Source organism: Rana temporaria, chromosome 8 (genome assembly GCF_905171775.1).
Source record: "Rana temporaria chromosome 8, aRanTem1.1, whole genome shotgun sequence".
Lineage (NCBI taxonomy): Eukaryota > Metazoa > Chordata > Amphibia > Anura > Ranidae > Rana > Rana temporaria.
Window position 1 is genome coordinate 61,764,052 of NC_053496.1, and position 19,099 is coordinate 61,783,150.

The 19,099-nt window shown below is 49.1% G+C and overlaps 1 protein-coding gene across 4 annotated transcripts in view; it reads right to left on the reverse strand.

Moving 5' to 3' along the window:
- SLF2 (SMC5-SMC6 complex localization factor 2) overlaps window positions 1-19,099 on the reverse strand; it is a 99,996-nt gene that overhangs the window by 33,489 nt on the left and 47,408 nt on the right. For all 4 annotated transcript variants that reach the window (XM_040361895.1, XM_040361894.1, XM_040361897.1 and 1 more), the window contains exons 8-11: window positions 16,982-17,149; window positions 10,053-10,155; window positions 3,715-3,790; window positions 3,503-3,638 (exon numbers count right to left, since the gene is read on the reverse strand). In XM_040361895.1, the coding sequence (XP_040217829.1) occupies window positions 3,503-3,638; window positions 3,715-3,790; window positions 10,053-10,155; window positions 16,982-17,149 (483 nt within the window). The remainder of the gene's footprint in view (window positions 1-3,502; window positions 3,639-3,714; window positions 3,791-10,052; window positions 10,156-16,981; window positions 17,150-19,099) is intronic.

A 19,099-nucleotide genomic window follows, 5' to 3' on the forward strand; every position in this document is an offset into this window, starting at 1 on the left:
ACCCCATTACTTACCTTAACTGTTTATAGTGCCTAAAACCAATGACTGACCCCGACAGAGTCCGGACAGCGTCGTGTGTCAATGTTTGTCTACTGTATGTCCTGTATGTTATGTGTGCTCATGGTTAGATGTACCCAATACCATGCCTTTTTAATTGTGTTGTGATATTCAATGTGATCCAACTGATTAAATTATTATCAGAATAAACTCTTTGATATTACTCCTGAGTTTATTATTTCTTGGATCGGGATCATTCAAGTGTAGCCTACTGTAACCCTTTTTTTCTTCTAATGACCTTACCTAACATGCAGATAGAAGTTCTCCTTGTATGGTGGAAACCACTGAGCGTATTGACTCCATACGAAAGCAGCGGATGTTTAGGAATCGATTTAAATCCTTGAGATCTAGAGTGGGTCTGACATCTCCATTTGGTTTTGGAACCGTAAAGAGGTTCGAATAAAACCCAGCACCCTGCTCCTCTGAGGGAATCTCTGATTACCCCTTGGGATAGGAAGTGGTCTAATGCTACTAATAAGGGCCTTCTCTTTACCGGGTCCTTGGGAACGCTCAATCTTAGAAAACGAGATGGCAGAAGTTCCCGAAATTCCAGCTTGTAACCCAGAGATACTGTGGAGATGACCCATCCTGAATCTCTTCCTACACAAGCCCTTGAGAATCGCAGAAGCCTCCCCCCCCCCCCACTTGATCGAGCAGGGGCGCCCCTTCATAAGGAGGCCTTGAGGATCTGTTTTGCAGACTTTTTTTGCAGGGGGGGGGGGGCGCCGAAGTGTCAGACTGCTCCCCTCCCTCCTCCTCTCCGTGTGTCACACACAGAGCCGGCAGCTGCTAGGGCGCCAGGAGAGCACTGAAGCCAGGGGTGACAGTCCCTGAAGAAAAGTTACGCTGCCGCCGCCCCTGCTCTCATCAAGCTCAGCAGCACTGGCACAGTACCAGAAAGCACACCATGACAGGCAGGGCGCAGCCCCCCCCGCAATATGAACTTTATCGGCTGTTTCCAGTGGCGGAATTGTCAGGGTCACACTTGCGCCCTGGCATTCCGCCAGTGTGGGGGGGCCCCCCTGAGACCCCACGTCCCTCCAGCCAGTTTACTTCCAGAGTGTCAGTGTATACAATGGAAAGGGGAGGAGCCTCTGACCCGAGCCCGCTCTTGTTACACAGTCCCCCTCTTTTCACAGTGCTCCCTCATTACACTGCCCTCCTCCTGTCATACTTCCCAGGTATCCATTCCCTGTCACACTGCCCCCCTCCTGTCACAATATCCCCCTGTCACACTGCCCCCATCGTATTGCTCCTTCTCGTCACACTGCCCCCCATTGTACTACTACTCCTCGTCACACTGCCCCCATCGTACTGCTCCTTCTCATCACACTGCCCCCATCGTACTGCTACTTCTTGTCACACTGCCCCCATCGTACTGCTCCTTCTTGTCACACTTAGACAATTGCAACACTGTACCCATATGAAATTATCATCTTTTTTCCCCCACACAAATAGAGCTTTCTTTTGCTGGTATTTGATCACCACAGATTTTTTTGGAAAACTAATGAAAAAAGAATGTTATTTGCAAAATGTTATAATAGAAACTAAGCAATTTTTCTCCTTCACTGACGTGGCTGCACTGATAGGTGGCATTGATGAGTACCGATGGGTTGATTGAACACAGCTGATCACATGGGAAAGGGCCGCTGTGATTTGCCCTTTACTGTGATCTGTGAACTCTGCTGACTCTGATGTAAGAGGGGCACGGAGAACCTTGATTGTAAAGCGGAAAGGTTGGGGACTTTCATGTAAAGGGGAATTTCATTGTGGAAGGGAGGGGTGTGGTGGGAGGACAGTGGGGAGCACCAAAATACACCTTTGCCTGTGTGGACAAAAATCCTTGCACCAGCCCTGGTCACACATACCGCACTGAGCTTTCCGAAATGCCATGCGGTGCTGTAAGAAAGTCCCGCCTCCTAGACTGGGCTCCTGTAATAGACGGCACATTGATCCAATGTTGTGAAATGTAATCAGTGTGACGTGCATCATAGGAGCCCACAAAGTTTGAATCCAAGCTCCGTGACAGCAGGTGATTGCTGCTCTGTGTGATCAATCTAAGGACACTGGTAGGCTGCAATTGGTGGGCACTGGTAGGCTGCAATTGGTGGGCACTGATGGAGGCTGCATTGATGTCTTGTATCATTTCTGCAGTCTCTGACCATCCCTTGTATCATGTCTGCAGTCTCTGACCGTCTCCTGTAGTATGTCTGGGGGCTCTTTCTAACAGACTCAACAGAGGCCCTCTCTCTCTGTGTCCATTAGAGACCATTACCATTAGAGTACTCGGCTTCTCTTCCTGTATTCTGCTTATTGTTAAGAGATTGTGGGAGGATCCCAGGCTAACAAAGACTCCTTAGAGGAGCATCTCAGTCGTTGCCATATAAACATTTGTAAAGGGGAGGAGTTGGCAAGATGACCACGCCCATGTGGGGGTGCCAGAAATATTTCGCCACCCAGGCGTCTGACTCTAGGATCGGCCCTGCATGCATGGTGCTTCAGCCACAGAATCCTGCGCATATGAACTAGCAGAAAAGCAAGGCGAGATGCTTGCTGAATAGAATCTTTAATAGCATCCACCGCAAAATATAAGGCCTGCTAAAACTTTGGCCTGCTGAGCAGGAACAATTTTGATAACCTGCTTCATTTGATCCTTTAGGGACTGACACATGCCAATCGCTACTACTGCAGGCTGAGCTACAGCGCCAGCCATAGCAAAAGAAGTTTAAGTAGGGATTCCAGCTTTCTCTCCGTTGGGTCTCCTAACACCTGAACATGTCTACTGGACAGGATAGAGTCTTATTCACGCAAAAGAGATAGCAGCGTCTACCGCTGGTACACTCCATCTCTTGGTGAATTTCTCCTCCATGGCATGGGATAAAGTAAAGAAAACTTCTTCAGAGGAGAAAACAAGCTTATCTGGGTGCTCCTAATCAGCTAAATAAGTTTTTCCAGCAATGGGTGGACTGGGAAGGTATATAAAGCCTGTGGAGACCTTAAAGACCCCAAAGAGGAGGTAGGGGTTTCAGCTATCTTGGCTGAGGGCAACTTATATGTGGCACGAATGGCCTCTGTAAAAGATTGCACCTGCAACTTCAGAGTCTGAGGCTGAAAAAAGCTCTTCCGATGCATCAGATTGCTCCTGTCCCCTTCACAGTGATTCTTCCTCATCAGATTGCCGATTGCCTTATTATAGGCTTACTTGTAGGTAAAAGTAAAAAAAAAAAAAAAAAGGGATATATAACCGCTTTAAGCAGCTACTCATAACATCTATGCTCCAGTGCAGGTTTTCTATACAATTCTTTGATATACTACACAACAGCAACAACCACCACTTGTGCATTTCAGATTATTTCGCCGCAGAACTAATGACGGAACAAGCATCATTTCAACAAGATATTTTACAAACCAGGAAAGACAGGGAAATAAAAAGTGAGGCACTTACACTAGGTCAGAGTCACTGAAAGCTGGCTGAATGTGTGGAAGAGAAAAAAGAGTTTTGAAGGCAATCCCCATGTTGGCAAACACAGTTGCTATGTCCAGTAAAGTTGGAACCCAGGGCTTTTCTTCAAGATTTGTAACTAAAGGAAAGAATATATTTGTAATAATCAACTACCAAGACAGGAAAAAAAGCAGGATGTATAAACATATACTTACGATGGTTGCACGTTATTTCAATCAAGGCATTTAAAAGTTTAATGGATATGGCGTAAGATGGATGAACAGAAACCATCTGCAAGAAAAATGATTTACAATGACAATATGAAATACAAATCCACTCCAAAAAGGGAGCAAAAAAAATATACAGAAATAAATAATCATTCCAGCATTGACAAAATAGAGAAAAAAAAAAGCCATAATGCATTGGAGAGGATTACAAAATGTATTAAAACCTGACTGGGCGAATTACTATAGATGCAGGGGCTTGATAGTTCTTATACAACACAGTAACAAGTAGAACATTAAAAAAAATGAAAATAAGAATGGTTCTAACTCCTAAACACATAAAAAAAAAAAAAAGAAAGAAAATAAGGGGGGAGCTTTGTGTTGCATGTGGGGGGTTTGACACAGCAGGTTGTGTTTTTATTGTAGTACCTAGCATCTGCCTCCTGCCAGTGGCCCAACACCTATTGGTTACAATATGGCTGTGTCTTTCAATGAATAGAAGAGGACTCTATTTATTTTTATTGTATAAATCCTACAGTTATCCACCTTGCCACTCACCCTTACCAAGTAGTGCGGATGTTCTAGCAGAACATTTCCCAAGATAACAGGGCTCAAGGTGGGTTCTCCCCTTTTCAGATGGCCCTTCACTAATGAACAGGGTGGATATAAATGAGCGTTTTTAAAAATAAAATAAGATTGTTTTGATTTTTATCCATTTTTTTTTTAAATAAAATGCTTTTGGAGTAAAAATCTATCTTAAGATAGTTTTCCATTTAAGATACATTATTAATTTAGTTTATTCAGCATGAAATGGAGCTTAGTAATATAGCATGAGGCTGTATATTCTGCATTTTTGCCAAACTCAATGAATTACCTAGCTCTGCAAGCCGAGATAACATGCACTGCATTCACACAATTTCACAGTAACCATGAGATAAAACAAAGTTTAGGAATATTCTTATCCCATTGTTTTGCAAAACCTATGTACACTACAAACTGTATGATTGAATCTGTTCCGATATCGCTGTTTTACTAACCTGATAGCTTATTATTCTAACTACCAGCAAGAATAATCCTTACAATTAAAGAGCAGCTGTCATTTTAGATTCATCATGGCTGCCTGTTAGTGGGCATCCACTCAGCTGCTGCCGCCACGTCCCTCACCTTGTTGTGCGACTGCCCCATCAACAGCGGTCCTATTAAAACAAATGGGACTGTCGGTGAGTCAACAGCAGGTCAGAGGAGGAAACGCTGTGGGACGGAGATGACAGTTGCTCTTTAAAAATTATGATTTAAATAGAGTTAAACTAAATCAAACCTTTTAACCAGCAATTTAAAACAAATCCATACCGCTAGTGAAGTGTTCTTAGTTTGCCTGGGATGGAACTACTTTATACTGTTTATGTTTTATGGAATAATCCCCATTACTGCTTGCCTTGAAATAATCATGTAGTGCACAGGCAGGAAGTTCTCATTTGGTTCTATATTCAGGGATATTTTTGCATTTCCTGGGTCCCTCTGCTGTAATGTCTCACAGACTTTTCTGCCCTTCTGATTCTCCCTGGTGGCCAAATATTTCAATGGCATTCTCCATCTTAAACTTCTTGTGTCTCCATGTTCAGAAGTAACCTTGAGTCAGAAGTAGAGGTTGACCAATATATCGGCCGATATTCGGCCGTTTGAGAAATCAGACGATTTTTATCCAAATTAGGCCGATATTTAACATGGCCGCTAGTGGTGCAACGGATCACTGTTGATTTGTGATCCAAAGGGGTCACCCCCTTTGGATCGGCACACTGTGTTCCGCGGATTGCCACCGCGGCCATAGCATCAGGAAAGGCCGCGGCTTCGGCCTAGCTCCGGATCCACGGCCATCTTGATACACCCAGCGCAGCGGCCCTCCTCTCTGTTTACACACACAGAGGAAGAGTGGCCCGCGCTCGTGGGACACACACCGCTCTCTGGTGTCTGTACTGAGGAGGAGGAAGGGGGGGGGGGGTGTCTGTACTGAGGAGGAGGAAGGGGGGGTGTCTGTACTGAGGAGGAGGAAGGGGGGGGTGTCTGTACTGAGGAGGAGGAAGGGGGGGGTGTCTGTACTGAGGAGGAGGAAGGGGGGGGGGTCTGTACTGGGGAGGAGGAAGGGGGGGGTGTCTGTACTGAGGAGGAGGAAGGGGGGGGTGTCTGTACTGAGGAGGAGGAAGGGGGGGGTGTCTGTACTGAGGAGGAGGAAGGGGGGGGGTGTCTGTACTGAGGAGGAGGAAGGGGGGGGGTGTCTGTACTGAGGAGGAAGGGGGGGGTGTCTGTACTGAGGAGGAGGAAGGGGGGGGGTGTCTGTACTGAGGAGGAGGAAGGGGGGGGTGTCTGTACTGAGGAGGAGGAAGGGGGGGGGGGTCTGTACTGAGGAGGAGGAAGGGGGGGGGTGTCTGTACTGAGGAGGAGGAAGGGGGGGGGGTGTCTGTACTGAGGAGGAGGAAGGGGGGGGGTGTCTGTACTGAGGAGGAGGAAGGGGGGGGGGTGTCTGTACTGAGGAGGAGGAAGGGGGGGGGTGTCTGTACTGAGGAGGAGGAAGGGGGGGGGGGCTGTACTGAGGAGGAGGAAGGGGGGGTGTCTGTACTGAGGAGGAGGAAGGGGGGGTGTCTGTACTGAGGAGGAGGAAGGGGGGGGTGTCTGTACTGAGGAGGAAGGGGGGGGTGTCTGTACTGAGGAGGAAGGGGGGGGTGTCTGTACTGAGGAGGAGGAAGGGGGGGGTGTCTGTACTGAGGAGGAAGGGGGGGGTGTCTGTACTGAGGAGGAGGGGGGGGTGTCTGTACTGAGGAGGAAGGGGGGGGTGTCTGTACTGAGGAGGAAGGGGGGGGTGTCTGTACTGAGGAGGAAGGGGGGGGTGTCTGTACTGAGGAGGAAGGGGGGGGTGTCTGTACTGAGGAGGAAGGGGGGGGTGTCTGTACTGAGGAGGAAGGGGGGGGGTGTCTGTACTGAGGAGGAAGGGGGGGGTGTCTGTACTGAGGAGGAAGGGGGGGGTGTCTGTACTGAGGAGGAAGGGGGGGGGGGCTGTACTGAGGAGGAAGGGGGGGGTGTCTGTACTGAGGAGGAAGGGGGGGGTGTCTGTACTGAGGAGGAAGGGGGGGGTGTCTGTACTGAGGAGGAAGGGGGGGGTGTCTGTACTGAGGAGGAGGGGGGGGGTGTCTGTACTGAGGAGGAAGGGGGGGGTGTCTGTACTGAGGAGGAAGGGGGGGGTGTCTGTACTGAGGAGGAAGGGGGGGGTGTCTGTACTGAGGAGGAAGGGGGGGGTGTCTGTACTGAGGAGGAAGGGGGGGGTGTCTGTACTGAGGAGGAAGGGGGGGGTGTCTGTACTGAGGAGGAAGGGGGGGGGTGTCTGTACTGAGGAGGAAGGGGGGGGTGTCTGTACTGAGGAGGAAGGGGGGGGTGTCTGTACTGAGGAGGGAGGGGGGGGTGTCTGTACTGAGGAGGAAGGGGGGGGTGTCTGTACTGAGGAGGAAGGGGGGGGGGTCTGTACTGAGGAGGAAGGGGGGGGTGTCTGTACTGAGGAGGAAGGGGGGGGTGTCTGTACTGAGGAGGAAGGGGGGGGTGTCTGTACTGAGGAGGAAGGGGGGGGTGTCTGTACTGAGGAGGAAGGGGGGGGTGTCTGTACTGAGGAGGAAGGGGGGGGGGCTGTACTGAGGAGGAAGGGGGGGGGGTGTCTGTACTGAGGAGGAAGGGGGGGGGGGTGTCTGTACTGAGGAGGAAGGGGGGGGGGTGTCTGTACTGAGGAGGAAGGGGGGGGGGTGTCTGTACTGAGGAGGAAGGGGGGGGGGTGTCTGTACTGAGGAGGAAGGGGGGGGGTGTCTGTACTGAGGAGGAAGGGGGGGGGTGTCTGTACTGAGGAGGAAGGGGGGGGGTGTCTGTACTGAGGAGGAAGGGGGGGGGGTGTCTGTACTGAGGAGGAAGGGGGGGGGGTGTCTGTACTGAGGAGGAAGGGGGGGGTGTCTGTACTGAGGAGGAAGGGGGGGTGTCTGTACTGAGGAGGAAGGGGGGGTGTCTGTACTGAGGAGGAAGGGGGGGTGTCTGTACTGAGGAGGAAGGGGGGGGGTCTGTACTGAGGAGGAAGGGGGGGTGTCTGTACTGAGGAGGAAGGGGGGGTGTCTGTACTGAGGAGGAAGGGGGGGTGTCTATACTGAGGAGGAATTTTTTAAATATTAAAAAAGGTAAAAAAAAAAAAAGTTAGCCCAATTTTTTTGTATAATGTGAAAGATGATGTTATGCCGAGTAAATAGATACTAAACATGTTATGCTTTATAATTGCACGCACTCGTGGAATGGCGACAAACTACGGTACCTAAAAATCTTCATAGGCGACGCTTTAAACTTTTTTATGGTTACCAGGTTAGAGTTACAGAGGAGGTCTAGTGCTAGAATTATTGTTCTCGCCCCGACGATCACGGTGATACCTCACATGTGTGATTTCACCAGAATCCCTCCTTTGCACTTCAAAGTATTTAGATTGCCGAAAATTGCGAATCTGAATACCGTGTACTTTTTTAAATCTGGCGCCATTGGCAGCCAAGTAACCCGGAAGTGACGTCATGACGCCGCTTGTGTGTTTACATTGCAGAGACTGAATCAAAGCCATTTACGGCTTCGTTCCAGTCTGCGCCTAGACACTGGAGGCATTGGGGTCTCCCGGTGGGACTGGAGGCCCGGTCAGAGCATCTAGAGACGGCGGGAGGGGGGGGGATGGATGTCACCTCGCGCTTCTCCGGCATAACAACCGAGCAGCTTTTAGATCTTAGATCGGTCGTTATGCCTGGATAGCCAATCGCCGGCTCTAAATAACGGTACCAGTATGATGCCGATGTCCAATCTCCATTAATACTAATATCTATTAATCTATAACTATTATTAAAGCCGAGTTCCACACAAAAATGTAACTTCCGCGTTAAGTGATGGTGACCCCCTGACATGCCATTCTAAAACACTCTTTTTAGAGGCATCCAGCTCCCACTTCCTCCCGGGCACCGGAAAGAAGTTCACCTCCCCCCCCCCCCCCCCCCCCCCACCCCGGACACGCCACAGGTCCCAGAAGATTGCCCGGCCAATCACAGCGTGGCTCGTGCATGTCCAGTTGTGAAGCCACAGCCGGGCGCTGGGGCTTCGTTCACACACACACACACACACACACACACACACACACATCACTGGGTCTGGGGACAGGTGAGTGTCCGATTATTAACCACTTAAGGACCTTAGGTGTTTTTCAGATTTGGTGTTTGCAAGACTAAAACAGTTTTTTCTGCTAGAAAATTACTTAAAACCCCCAAACATTATATATATTTTTTTCTAACACCCTAGAGAATAAAATAGTGGTCATTGCAATACTTTTTGTCACACCGTATTTGCGTAGCGGTCTTACAAGCGCACTTTTTTTTTTGGGGAAAAAAATCACTTTTTTGAATAAAAAAATAAGGACTACAATAAATTTGGCCCAATTTTTTTATATATTGTGAAAGATAATGTTACGCCGAGTAAAATGATACCCAACATGTCACGCTTAAAAATTGCGCCCGCACGTGGCATGGCGTCAAACTTTTACCCTTAAAAATCTCGATAGGCGACGTTTAAAAAATTCTATAGGTTGCATTTTTTGAGTTACAGAGTAGGTCTAGGGCTAGAATTATTGCTCTCGCTCCAACGATCACGGCGATACCTCACTTGTTTGATTTGAACACCGTTTTCAAATGCGTTCGCTTCTGCGCACGAGCTCGTCGGGACGGGGCCCTTTAAAAAAAAAAAAATTTTTGTTTTCTTATTTATTTTTATTTCTTTTATTACTTTTTACAGTGAAAAAAAATAAATACATTTGATCACTTTTATTCCTATTATAAGGAATGTAAACATCCCTTGTAATAGAAAAAAGCATGACAGATCCTCTTAAATATGAGATCTGGGGTCAAAAAGACCTCAGATCTTATATTTAGACTAAAATGCAAAAAAAAAAAAAAAAAAAAAAAAAAAAAAAATTGAAACTAATTTTTTCAAATGTCAAAAAAAAAAAAGAAGTTTCTTTAAGACGCTGGGCGGGACTGACGTTTTGACGCGAAGACCGCCGTTATCGTGTACAGGACCGTTGGTACTAAAGATGGATACCTCGGTTGTGGCAGCAGCTGCTGCCATTACCGAGATATCCATCTTTAAAATGCCGACGTATATGTACATTAGCGGGTCTGGAAGTGGTTAAAAGTCAGCAGCTACACTTTTGCAGCTGCTGACTTTTCTATGGGTGGAACTCCACTTTCATATCTATTATTATGACTACACCAACTAAAATTTCTTACCTGAAACAACCATCTCATTAGTACCTCAGGGCATTGCTTAAACTGATACAATGTAGTGAGGAATCCTTCTGTGGCTAACAATAGCTGATTTCCAGGAATACAGCTGCATAAAGAGATAAAACAGACATCAATTCATCAACAGCTGAGAGATCCCATAATGAAAATGGGGCCTCAATCAGGCTTCACATTAGGCCATGGCTAGACAAAAACTTGCTTGTTTACTCAATGGTTGGGATTCATACTATGACACTAATAGGATTTCTGCTTTGAAATTTTAATAGCCCAAAAGGAACCAGCTGCATACTATGACACTAATAGGATTTCTGCTTTGAAATTTTAATAGCCCAAAAGGAACCAGCTGCACTTGGGTCAGGACATAGACTATGATTTTGCCCAGTGGTCCTTGGCTCTCCATAATGTGTTAAATAGAGACACAGCTCTGTACTTGTAAAGCAATCAATTTTAATGCATTTCTAAAGGGACGATATTCAGCCTGTGTGTATGGCAGCCAGGCCATCTTCTGTCGAATAGGCATTAAGGAAAAAAGGTCTGCCGATCGGCACCCGATCAGCGCTCTCAGCCAATAGTGAAGAGCACTAGCCAGTGCGTTTTGGCGGGGGGTTCCCCAGTCAGAATGCAAAAGTTAAGGGGGGGGGGGGGGGGGATCATCGCTGTACTAACATAGGATTGTTAGTATAGCAGCTCCTGAGCTTTTTTCCCCCGCTTAGCCTGCTCGGTTGAATGACAAAAGAGGATTTTTGTACTCACCGTAAAATCCATTTCTCCGAGTTCATGGACGGACACAACAGCCGTTGACCTTAGGGTTATATCCGCTTCCTTTAGGAGAGTTTAGGCAGAAAAAAAGCACTTTAGGTGTTAACAACACATTCCTCAGTGCAGCTCCTCCCAGGGGGCGTGGCCCCTTGGGTATAACCCACACTCTGCTCTAGCAGCCTCAGTTCCCAACAAGCAGTACAAACAAAGGAGGGGTGGGTGCTGTGTCCGTCCATGAACTCAGAGAAATGGATTTTACGGGGAGTACAAAAATCCTATTTTCTCTTCCGTTCATGGTCATGGACGGACACAGCAGCCTTTGACCTTAGGGACGTCCCCAAGCAGTGTCAAAAATTTCGAGGGGTGGGAACAACAACACAGCAATCAAGCTTACACCCCAAACAAAAACCGGAGTTACTCAACGGAGGAACTCCAACCTTAAACTGCCGCCTGTAACACCTTGCGGCCGAAGGAGGCATCAGAAGATGCACCCACATCCACCTTGTAAAACTTTGAAAAGCGAGGACTGACGACCAGGTCGCCGCCCTACACACCTGTAACACAGAGGCTTGATGTCGGAAAGCCCAAGAGGCACCGATCACCCTGGTCAAATGTGCCGTAACCTGAAAGGGAGGCGCCCGCCCCTTCAGGGCATAGGCCTGAAGCACAATCTGTTGGATCCACCTAGAAATGGTGATCGACCAGACCGCCAGACCCTTTTCAGGACCCGATACTGACACAAACAGCAAGTCCGACTTCCGGAACGGAGCCGTAGCAGATAAATACACACGAAGAGCCCGAACCACATACAGGGAATGTAAAGTGGCCTCCTTCGGGTTCTTCGGCTGAGGACATAAGGATGGAAGAACAATGTCCACACTAACGTGAAAAGCCGAAACGACCTTTGGGAGAAAAGGCTGCGGTCGCAGCACCACCTCATCCTCATGGATGACGAAGTAGGGAGCCTTGCGGGACAAGGCCGCCAATTCAGACACCCGTCTGATCTATGTAATAGCAACCAGAGTCAACTAAAGGGAACTTCCGAACGTCCTCAAAAGAGAGCATCTTGAAGCACAGAGAGGACCAAATCCAAGTCCCATGGGAGCAGTGGAGGGCGCACAGGAGGGGCCACATGCCACACCCCCTGCACAAACGAGCGCACCAAGGGGTGCGCTGGCAATGGTCGCTGAAAGTAAAACAGCCAGAGCTGAAATCTGACCCATAACCGCACTCAAGGCGAGAGCCTGATCCACTCCCCACTGTAAAAAACAGCAGAATCCTAGACACCACGTATGCACGGGGGTGCCACTTCATCTCTGCACATATAGACGCAGGTCTTCCACGTACGATGGTAAATCCTTACGTGAAGTAGACTTCCGTGCACACAGCACGGTAGAAACCACCGAGCCTGACAGGCCCTGGTCCTACAACACCTGGCTCACAACAGCCACGCCGTTAAAGCCAGCGACTGTAAAACAGGCCGGAAGATCGGACCCTGCGACAGAAGATCTTCTCACAGGGGTAGACGCCAGGGGTGTCTGCCACCAGACGCACCAGGTCCGTGTACCAGGAGCGGTGTGGCCAGCCTGGAGCGCAACAGGATTGTTGGAATCGCTACAGCTTTCACTCAGCGCAGCAGGCGAGGAATAAGCCACCAAGGAGGGAAGGCGTAAATTAGGCGATAGGGACCCCAAGGCGCCACCAACGCGTCCGCCCACGGGTCCTTCGACCTGGCCACGAACCGTGGCACCTTCCGATTGAGACGGGACGCTAGAAGGTCCACGTGTGGAGTGCCCCACTTTAGGCACAGGCTGTGAAACACCTCTGGGTGAAGTGACCATTCACCTTGGTCCGGCTTTTGGCGACTCAAGTAGACGACCTGCCAATTCCGAAAACCCCCGGAATGTACACGGCCGACAGAGTCGGAACGGACCTTTCGGCCCACCGAAGGATGTGCGTGACCACCGTCGCCGCAGGTGAACTCCGTGTGCCCCCCCTGATGGTTGACGTACACCACGGCCGTGGCGTTATCGGACTGGATCCTGACCGGTCGGTCCTGCAGATCCAGGGACCACCTGGCAAGGCACAGCTTGATCGCTCGGAGCTCCAGAACATTGATCGGCAGGCGGGACTCCTCCTGAGTCCAGCGCCCCTGGGCTGACTGGGTGCCCAAAAGGCCCCCCCCAGCCGGAGAGGCTGGCATCCGTCGTGACCACTGTCAAGCAGCACGGTATAAAAGACTACCTGGTCCGAAGCACCGGAGACGTCAGCCACCACACCAGGGAAGACTTGACCAGATGGCTCAACTGAATCTGGTAATCCAGAGAAGACGGGAGCTTGTCCCAACGAAACAGAATTCCCTTCTGTAGCTCCCTGGTGTGGAATTGGGCATACGGGAGTGCCTCGCAAGAGGCCACCATCAGACCCAGAACCCTCATGCAGAATCGAAGAGATGACCACTTCTGGGCCGACAACTGCTGCACAGCAGACCAGGTATTCCAGTCTCTGGGACGGAACTAACACGGACTTCTGGATATTCAGAAGCCAGCCGAATTCTTGGAGAGTCTGACACGTGATAGACACGTCCTCCTCTAACCCTGGGCCTGAGAAGCTCTCAGGGGAAGGTCGTCCAGATATCCCACGATAGCGATTCCTCGCTGCCTTAGCAGGGCCAGAATCGGGGCGATCACCATGGCAAAAAACCTGTGGTGCCAATGCCAGGCCTAACGGGAGGGCCACAAATTGAAAACGGTCCTCCCCGACCGCAAAGCGCAGATCTCTGGTGCTTTGTGCAAATGGGAACATACAAACACGCGTACATGATATCCAAGGACGCCATGAAGTCCCCCTGATGGAGTGTCGCCATTACCGAGCGAATTGACTCCATCTCAAATTTTTGTACCTCGACAAAACAATTGAGGGCCTTGAGGTCCAGAATTGGACGGACCCCTTCCCTCTTGGGGACCACAAACAGATTGGAGTAAAACCCCTGAAACCGTTCCTGTGAGGGAACTGGCACAAACACCCCCCGACCAGAAGATCCTGGACAGCCCCCGCCAGAGCCAGCCGGTGTTCGAGGAAGCTGGAGGTTGGAAGGAAAGAATCCGTTTGGTGGACAAGAGAGGAACTCCATCTTGTACCCCGAGGAAACTACTTTGCAAACCCAACGGTCGGAAAGAAGAGACCTCCACCGAACCGCGAATTTGTGAAGTCGGCCCCCCACCCGAGACACGGGCGGGGGCAGACCTTCATGCGGGAGCAGGTTTGTCCGCAGGCTTGTTAGGCTTGCGGTACCAGGCACGCCTGTGCCCCGCAACGGGGCCTCAGCGCCTTGCAGATTTTTACCCGCCGTGCTGGGCGCACGAAAAAAGAAAAGCTTGGGGGTAGAAAAAGGAGGGCCCTTGCTTACGGCGAGGCTCCTTGCCCTTCCCAAACTGTGGAAGCAGCCTGCTCTTACCACCCGTGGCATCCTGAAAAATGTCATCCAGGGATGACCCAAAAAGCCGCTCACCCTTAAAAGGTAAATCCACCAAGGCCTTTTTTGAGGATTGGTCCGCAGACCAGCATTTCAGCCACACAAGGCGCCGCAATACCACCGCATAGGCGGAGGCCCTGGAAAGCAAGGGGAGCGTATCCAGTACCGACTCACAGACGAACATCAGACCCTGAACCAACCGTTCTTACGGGTCTCGGAAGCATCCTGTGCCTCCAGCTCCTGCAGCAGGAGCTACGCCCTTCAGTCAGAGTCTGTGACACCAGAGCCAAAACCGGCCTCACCGACAAACCCACAACAGCGAATAGGGAGCGGGCCACAGCCTCCACTCTCATATTAGCAGGGTCCTTAAGGGCAGGAGCCCCTTCCACGTAACGTGGTGGCTTTGCTTAATCTGGACACAGGAAAATCCTCAGAAGGAGGAGAGACCCAGTCTTTCACAAAGTCCTCCTCAAGCAAAAAAACTTTCTGCGGCACTCCCATTCCTTGTACAATAAAAATGTACAAATAAGGAACACAAGGAACCACAATTTGTAGTGCGCGGCGGTTTGCAGAACTCAAAAGGGACCGGCACATCTGGTGCCTCCGTCAAAACCTCTGAGTTTCACGCACCGCAGAAATAAGAGCTCCAACAAATTCCTTGTCAGTAGTTGACCCTGAACAGAGTCATCCTTACTATCCGCGTGGGTCAAGCCCGCATCCTCCGACACTACAGAAACAGAGGCAGGGGCAACAGCCGGGCATGGTTCTGTGTCAGAGGCATCCCCAGAAGCAAGCTCAGGGAGGGGCGCTTTTCACCCCCCATCCGGGCACCAGTTGCTTCAACCTGGGTTGAAAAAACCTCCAGGGCAGCCTAACAGATGTGGCAGGGGGAGGGGCATCAAGGGTTAACTCAGGCATGCGTGGGGAAGAAGAACCTGCCCAGGCTCCATAGTGCCCCACCGCTGGGTCACCCCACTGCAAAGCAGAAACCACCCACGGTCACCTCCCGGCTGATATACAGAGCATGGGGGCCCCCAGGGAACTCACCACCCCGCCCGGTGCAGCGCGAGCTGAGAGGAGTCTGAAGCGAGGTGGAGAGCCGGCCACGCTGCTGTCTGTTCCCTCAGAGAGATTTGCGGTCTTCCTGAGCGCTAAAACGGAAACACGAGGCCAAACGAAATTCCAAAAACGTATAGCAAAAAAAGCCATAGGACCACAGGAAAATGGCCGCCGAGCCATAGAAAGCGTGACTACGGCAAAATGGCGGCCGTTGCGCATTTATAAAGACAGTGACACAGCAATCACAGCGCAGCACACACACACATACAAAAGACCCTGTAGTGAACACACACAGCCCCCTGCAGTGAACACACACAGCCCCCGCTACACACAGGCCCCGGTGTAATAAAGAGACCCCTGAAAACAACCCCCCTCACAGCCGCTACCCAAATGGGAAAGGAGGGAGAGGAATTAAGGGAGAGAGGAAAGCAGGGCAAACCCTCAGTCGACCTCCCAGGGGAAAATTCCAGCCATACCACCTTACCTGAGCAAGGGGCCACTACTTACCCGTCCTGCGACCACCGGCTGGAGGTATCCCAGACAGAACCAACGTCCGCATAAAACGGCATGGCTGTCGGCCAGACACACTGTGACAAAGCCATAAAAGACCGGTCATATGTGTGCCCTAGAACAAAATGTTCCCCGGCTGCCCCTGAAGCAACGGGGCCCATCGTGGACATCCCAAAGCTGAGCTGAGGGCCGGCACACGCTCGATGGCCGAACATGGGGGGACTACAAGAGTCAAGACCCAGCCTGTCACCCAGTCGGCTGTTGATAGAAGACTTACAGGATTCAAAAATGCAGGAACAAAACAATAAAAAGCGGGGAAAAAAAAAAAAATCGCAAGAAAAAAATCTCCAGAGTACAGGACTTCAGAGTGCCTGACCTCTCCTGTTGTTAGGCAGATAAAAACTGAGCCTGCTAGAGCAGGGTGTGGGTTATACCCGGGGGGCCACGCCCCCTGGGAGGAGCTGCACTGAGGAATGTTTTAACACTTAAAGTGCTTTTTTTCTGCCTAAACTCTCCTAAAGGAAGCGGATATAACCCTAAGGTCAAAGGCTGCTGTGTCCCTCCATGAACGGAACAGAAAAACTGTTAGTGTGTACCAGGCTTAAGGCCAGAGATGCATTGAACAGGAAAGATACAAGACAGTAAAAGTTATTTAACAGTCATAAACTGATTTGTGTAAAGCACGACTGGCAACAAGAGCAAAAGTCCACTCTTAGGCTCAGACCTTTATGCATCAGGAATGCATGCAAAACTGTGCTGCCCTTTAGCAGACATGCAGCAGTACCATTAATTGTTAATGGCACCCCCACAAATCTGCAAACACGTTCATTTTCATGCACACCAAACAGCACGGTGCAATAGCACTACGCAGATTATCGTGGCGTGCTTTTGGAAAACAATCAAAGACGTCCTTTCCATGTTTCTCCCACCCATGAACTGAATGGGCTGCCCTGCGCAGAGAACCATGGTCGCACCTGTAAGGCGAACCAAGAATTAGTTGAAATTTCCCAATTCATTGTAAAATTAACATACAGGAAAAGAGGTATAAACAGATGCCTATAAACCTATATGTCTACAAAATGAGTACTGATCCAGAAGATCATTAGGTTACCTGAATATGATCATTTCTTCAGAGCTGCCAGAGATAGATTCTAAGTGTTTCAGGTTAAGAGTACAAATGTTAAAGATCCTTCCTGATTGAGACAAATGGAAGATTTCCTCTCCTGGATGGTGATCTGGTATTGCATTTGCGGCAACTGAAAATTTCTTCAATAGGTCCCTGTAAAGTGAGTAAAAGTACTACGTTCAAAAACTCCTCTAGAATAAACTACAGAAAAATTGTGTTCCAGATCCAAAACATTACTGGAAACAATATTATTACTGTGATGCTAAAGACTGCCATTATAACATACCCATACAATTGTTTACAATCCAAAAGGAAAATGTGTAGTCAGTCCACCTAAAAGCGACATCTTTCTTGTCCATTAAGGAACACAGGAATTCTTACACTGTTGGGTTATACTGCTGCGTACATGGGAGATGAACACAGGCAACAAAAGCTGTTGCCCAACATAGCAGGGCTGGACTGGGACAGAAATTTGGCCCTGGACTTCATCCAGACTGGCCCACTTTGACAGGCCATGACGGCCGGACAACTTTCCATACACTTCAATGACAGCTCACCCATACACATTTCAAATACAATGAGATGCAACGGGGAGACCAAGACCATCAAATGCCAACCATGATTGATTAAAGCGGAGTTACGCCTGCAAATCTTTTTTTTTTTTTTTAATTCAGCAGCTACAAATACTGCAGCTGACTTTTAGAATAAGGACACTTACCTGTCCAGGTCACCCACTATGTCCTCACCCAAAGCTGACCCCTCCCTCAGCTCTAGCATCTTTAGTAAGGGTATTAGAAAGTGAAGCCTTGCAGCTTTACAGCCTGTTTCCTACAGTACATGCGCAAGTCGCGCTGCACGTTCTGAATGGCCCCTGGGACTCGTGTGTTTCCAAGAAAACAGCGGGGGTGGGGAGTATGAGGAGGAGCCCGACGTGGCGTGTAGACTCAATAGGAATAGGGCATATGTGCAAGGCTTGAGGTATATATACACACACACCAATAAAATAGAGCTTCCAGGCCTCTTAACCCTGGCCACGATAGGAGATGATCCCTCTGTCCCTTGTACAGCTCAAAGTTGTAATAATTGGTCAGGGCTGGCAGCCTCAAGTCAAAAGGGTGGACCATGTCTTCCTTATACACTCAAACGGTATAGCCAAAAAGGATACAAATGCTCCATATAGTGTAAAACCGTAGATGCAAAATAAATTTATTTAAAAAGGAGGAACAGTCACCTTTCCATGAATAAAAAGCAATTAGGAGTATTCAATAGCAGTCAAAGTAACGCAATGGCATTAGCAGGTTTCAGATATCATCTGGGGAGATATGTTGTCTGTTTGGACGAAACATGTCAGTTGAGCCCTGCTGATGCCATTGTGTTACTTTGACTGCTATTGAATACTGTTATACTGATTGTATAAGAAAGACAGACAAGGTCCACCCTTTGACTTGAGGCTGCCAGTCCTGACCAGTTATTACAACATTGAGCCGTACAAGGGACTGAGGGATCTTCTCCTATCTTGGCCAGGATTAAGAGGCATGGATTATTGGTGTATATACACCTCAAGCCTTGTTGACTTACTGGGCATATGCCTTATTGAGCCCACACATTTCGGTAAGCCTTTTCAAAGTTAGTGATGGTCGTCTGATGTGATCCTTGCTGAAGCCATAAGGACTTTCCCTCCTTTTTTGGATTCCATTTCAACAATTGTTTTTTTTCACCAATGTGGACTCATTTGTATTTGTTTTTCTCTTCACTCTCTCCCTCCTTTTGTGATCATCCCACTTTGTCACATGATTTGAATCTAGATCACCGTTTATTCACACATCAGTGCGAGATTTATATTTTCATATTCACGTTTACATTTTTTTGTGGTACTTCGTAGATTTATGATCTTTTAAAGATATTGATCCGATTTTCACTGGTTGATATGATACATACACATGAACATTCTGTAGTTATACATATATTTTTCACGTCAGCGCTGCACATTTTCCTTTTAAAATTTGCTATCCAACAGCGTGCATGCGGGTGGTCGGAAGTACTCCGTGTCCTCCGGCAGCCTGCGATTGCCTTGTTCACAGGCAGAATAGGGAGATGCCTATG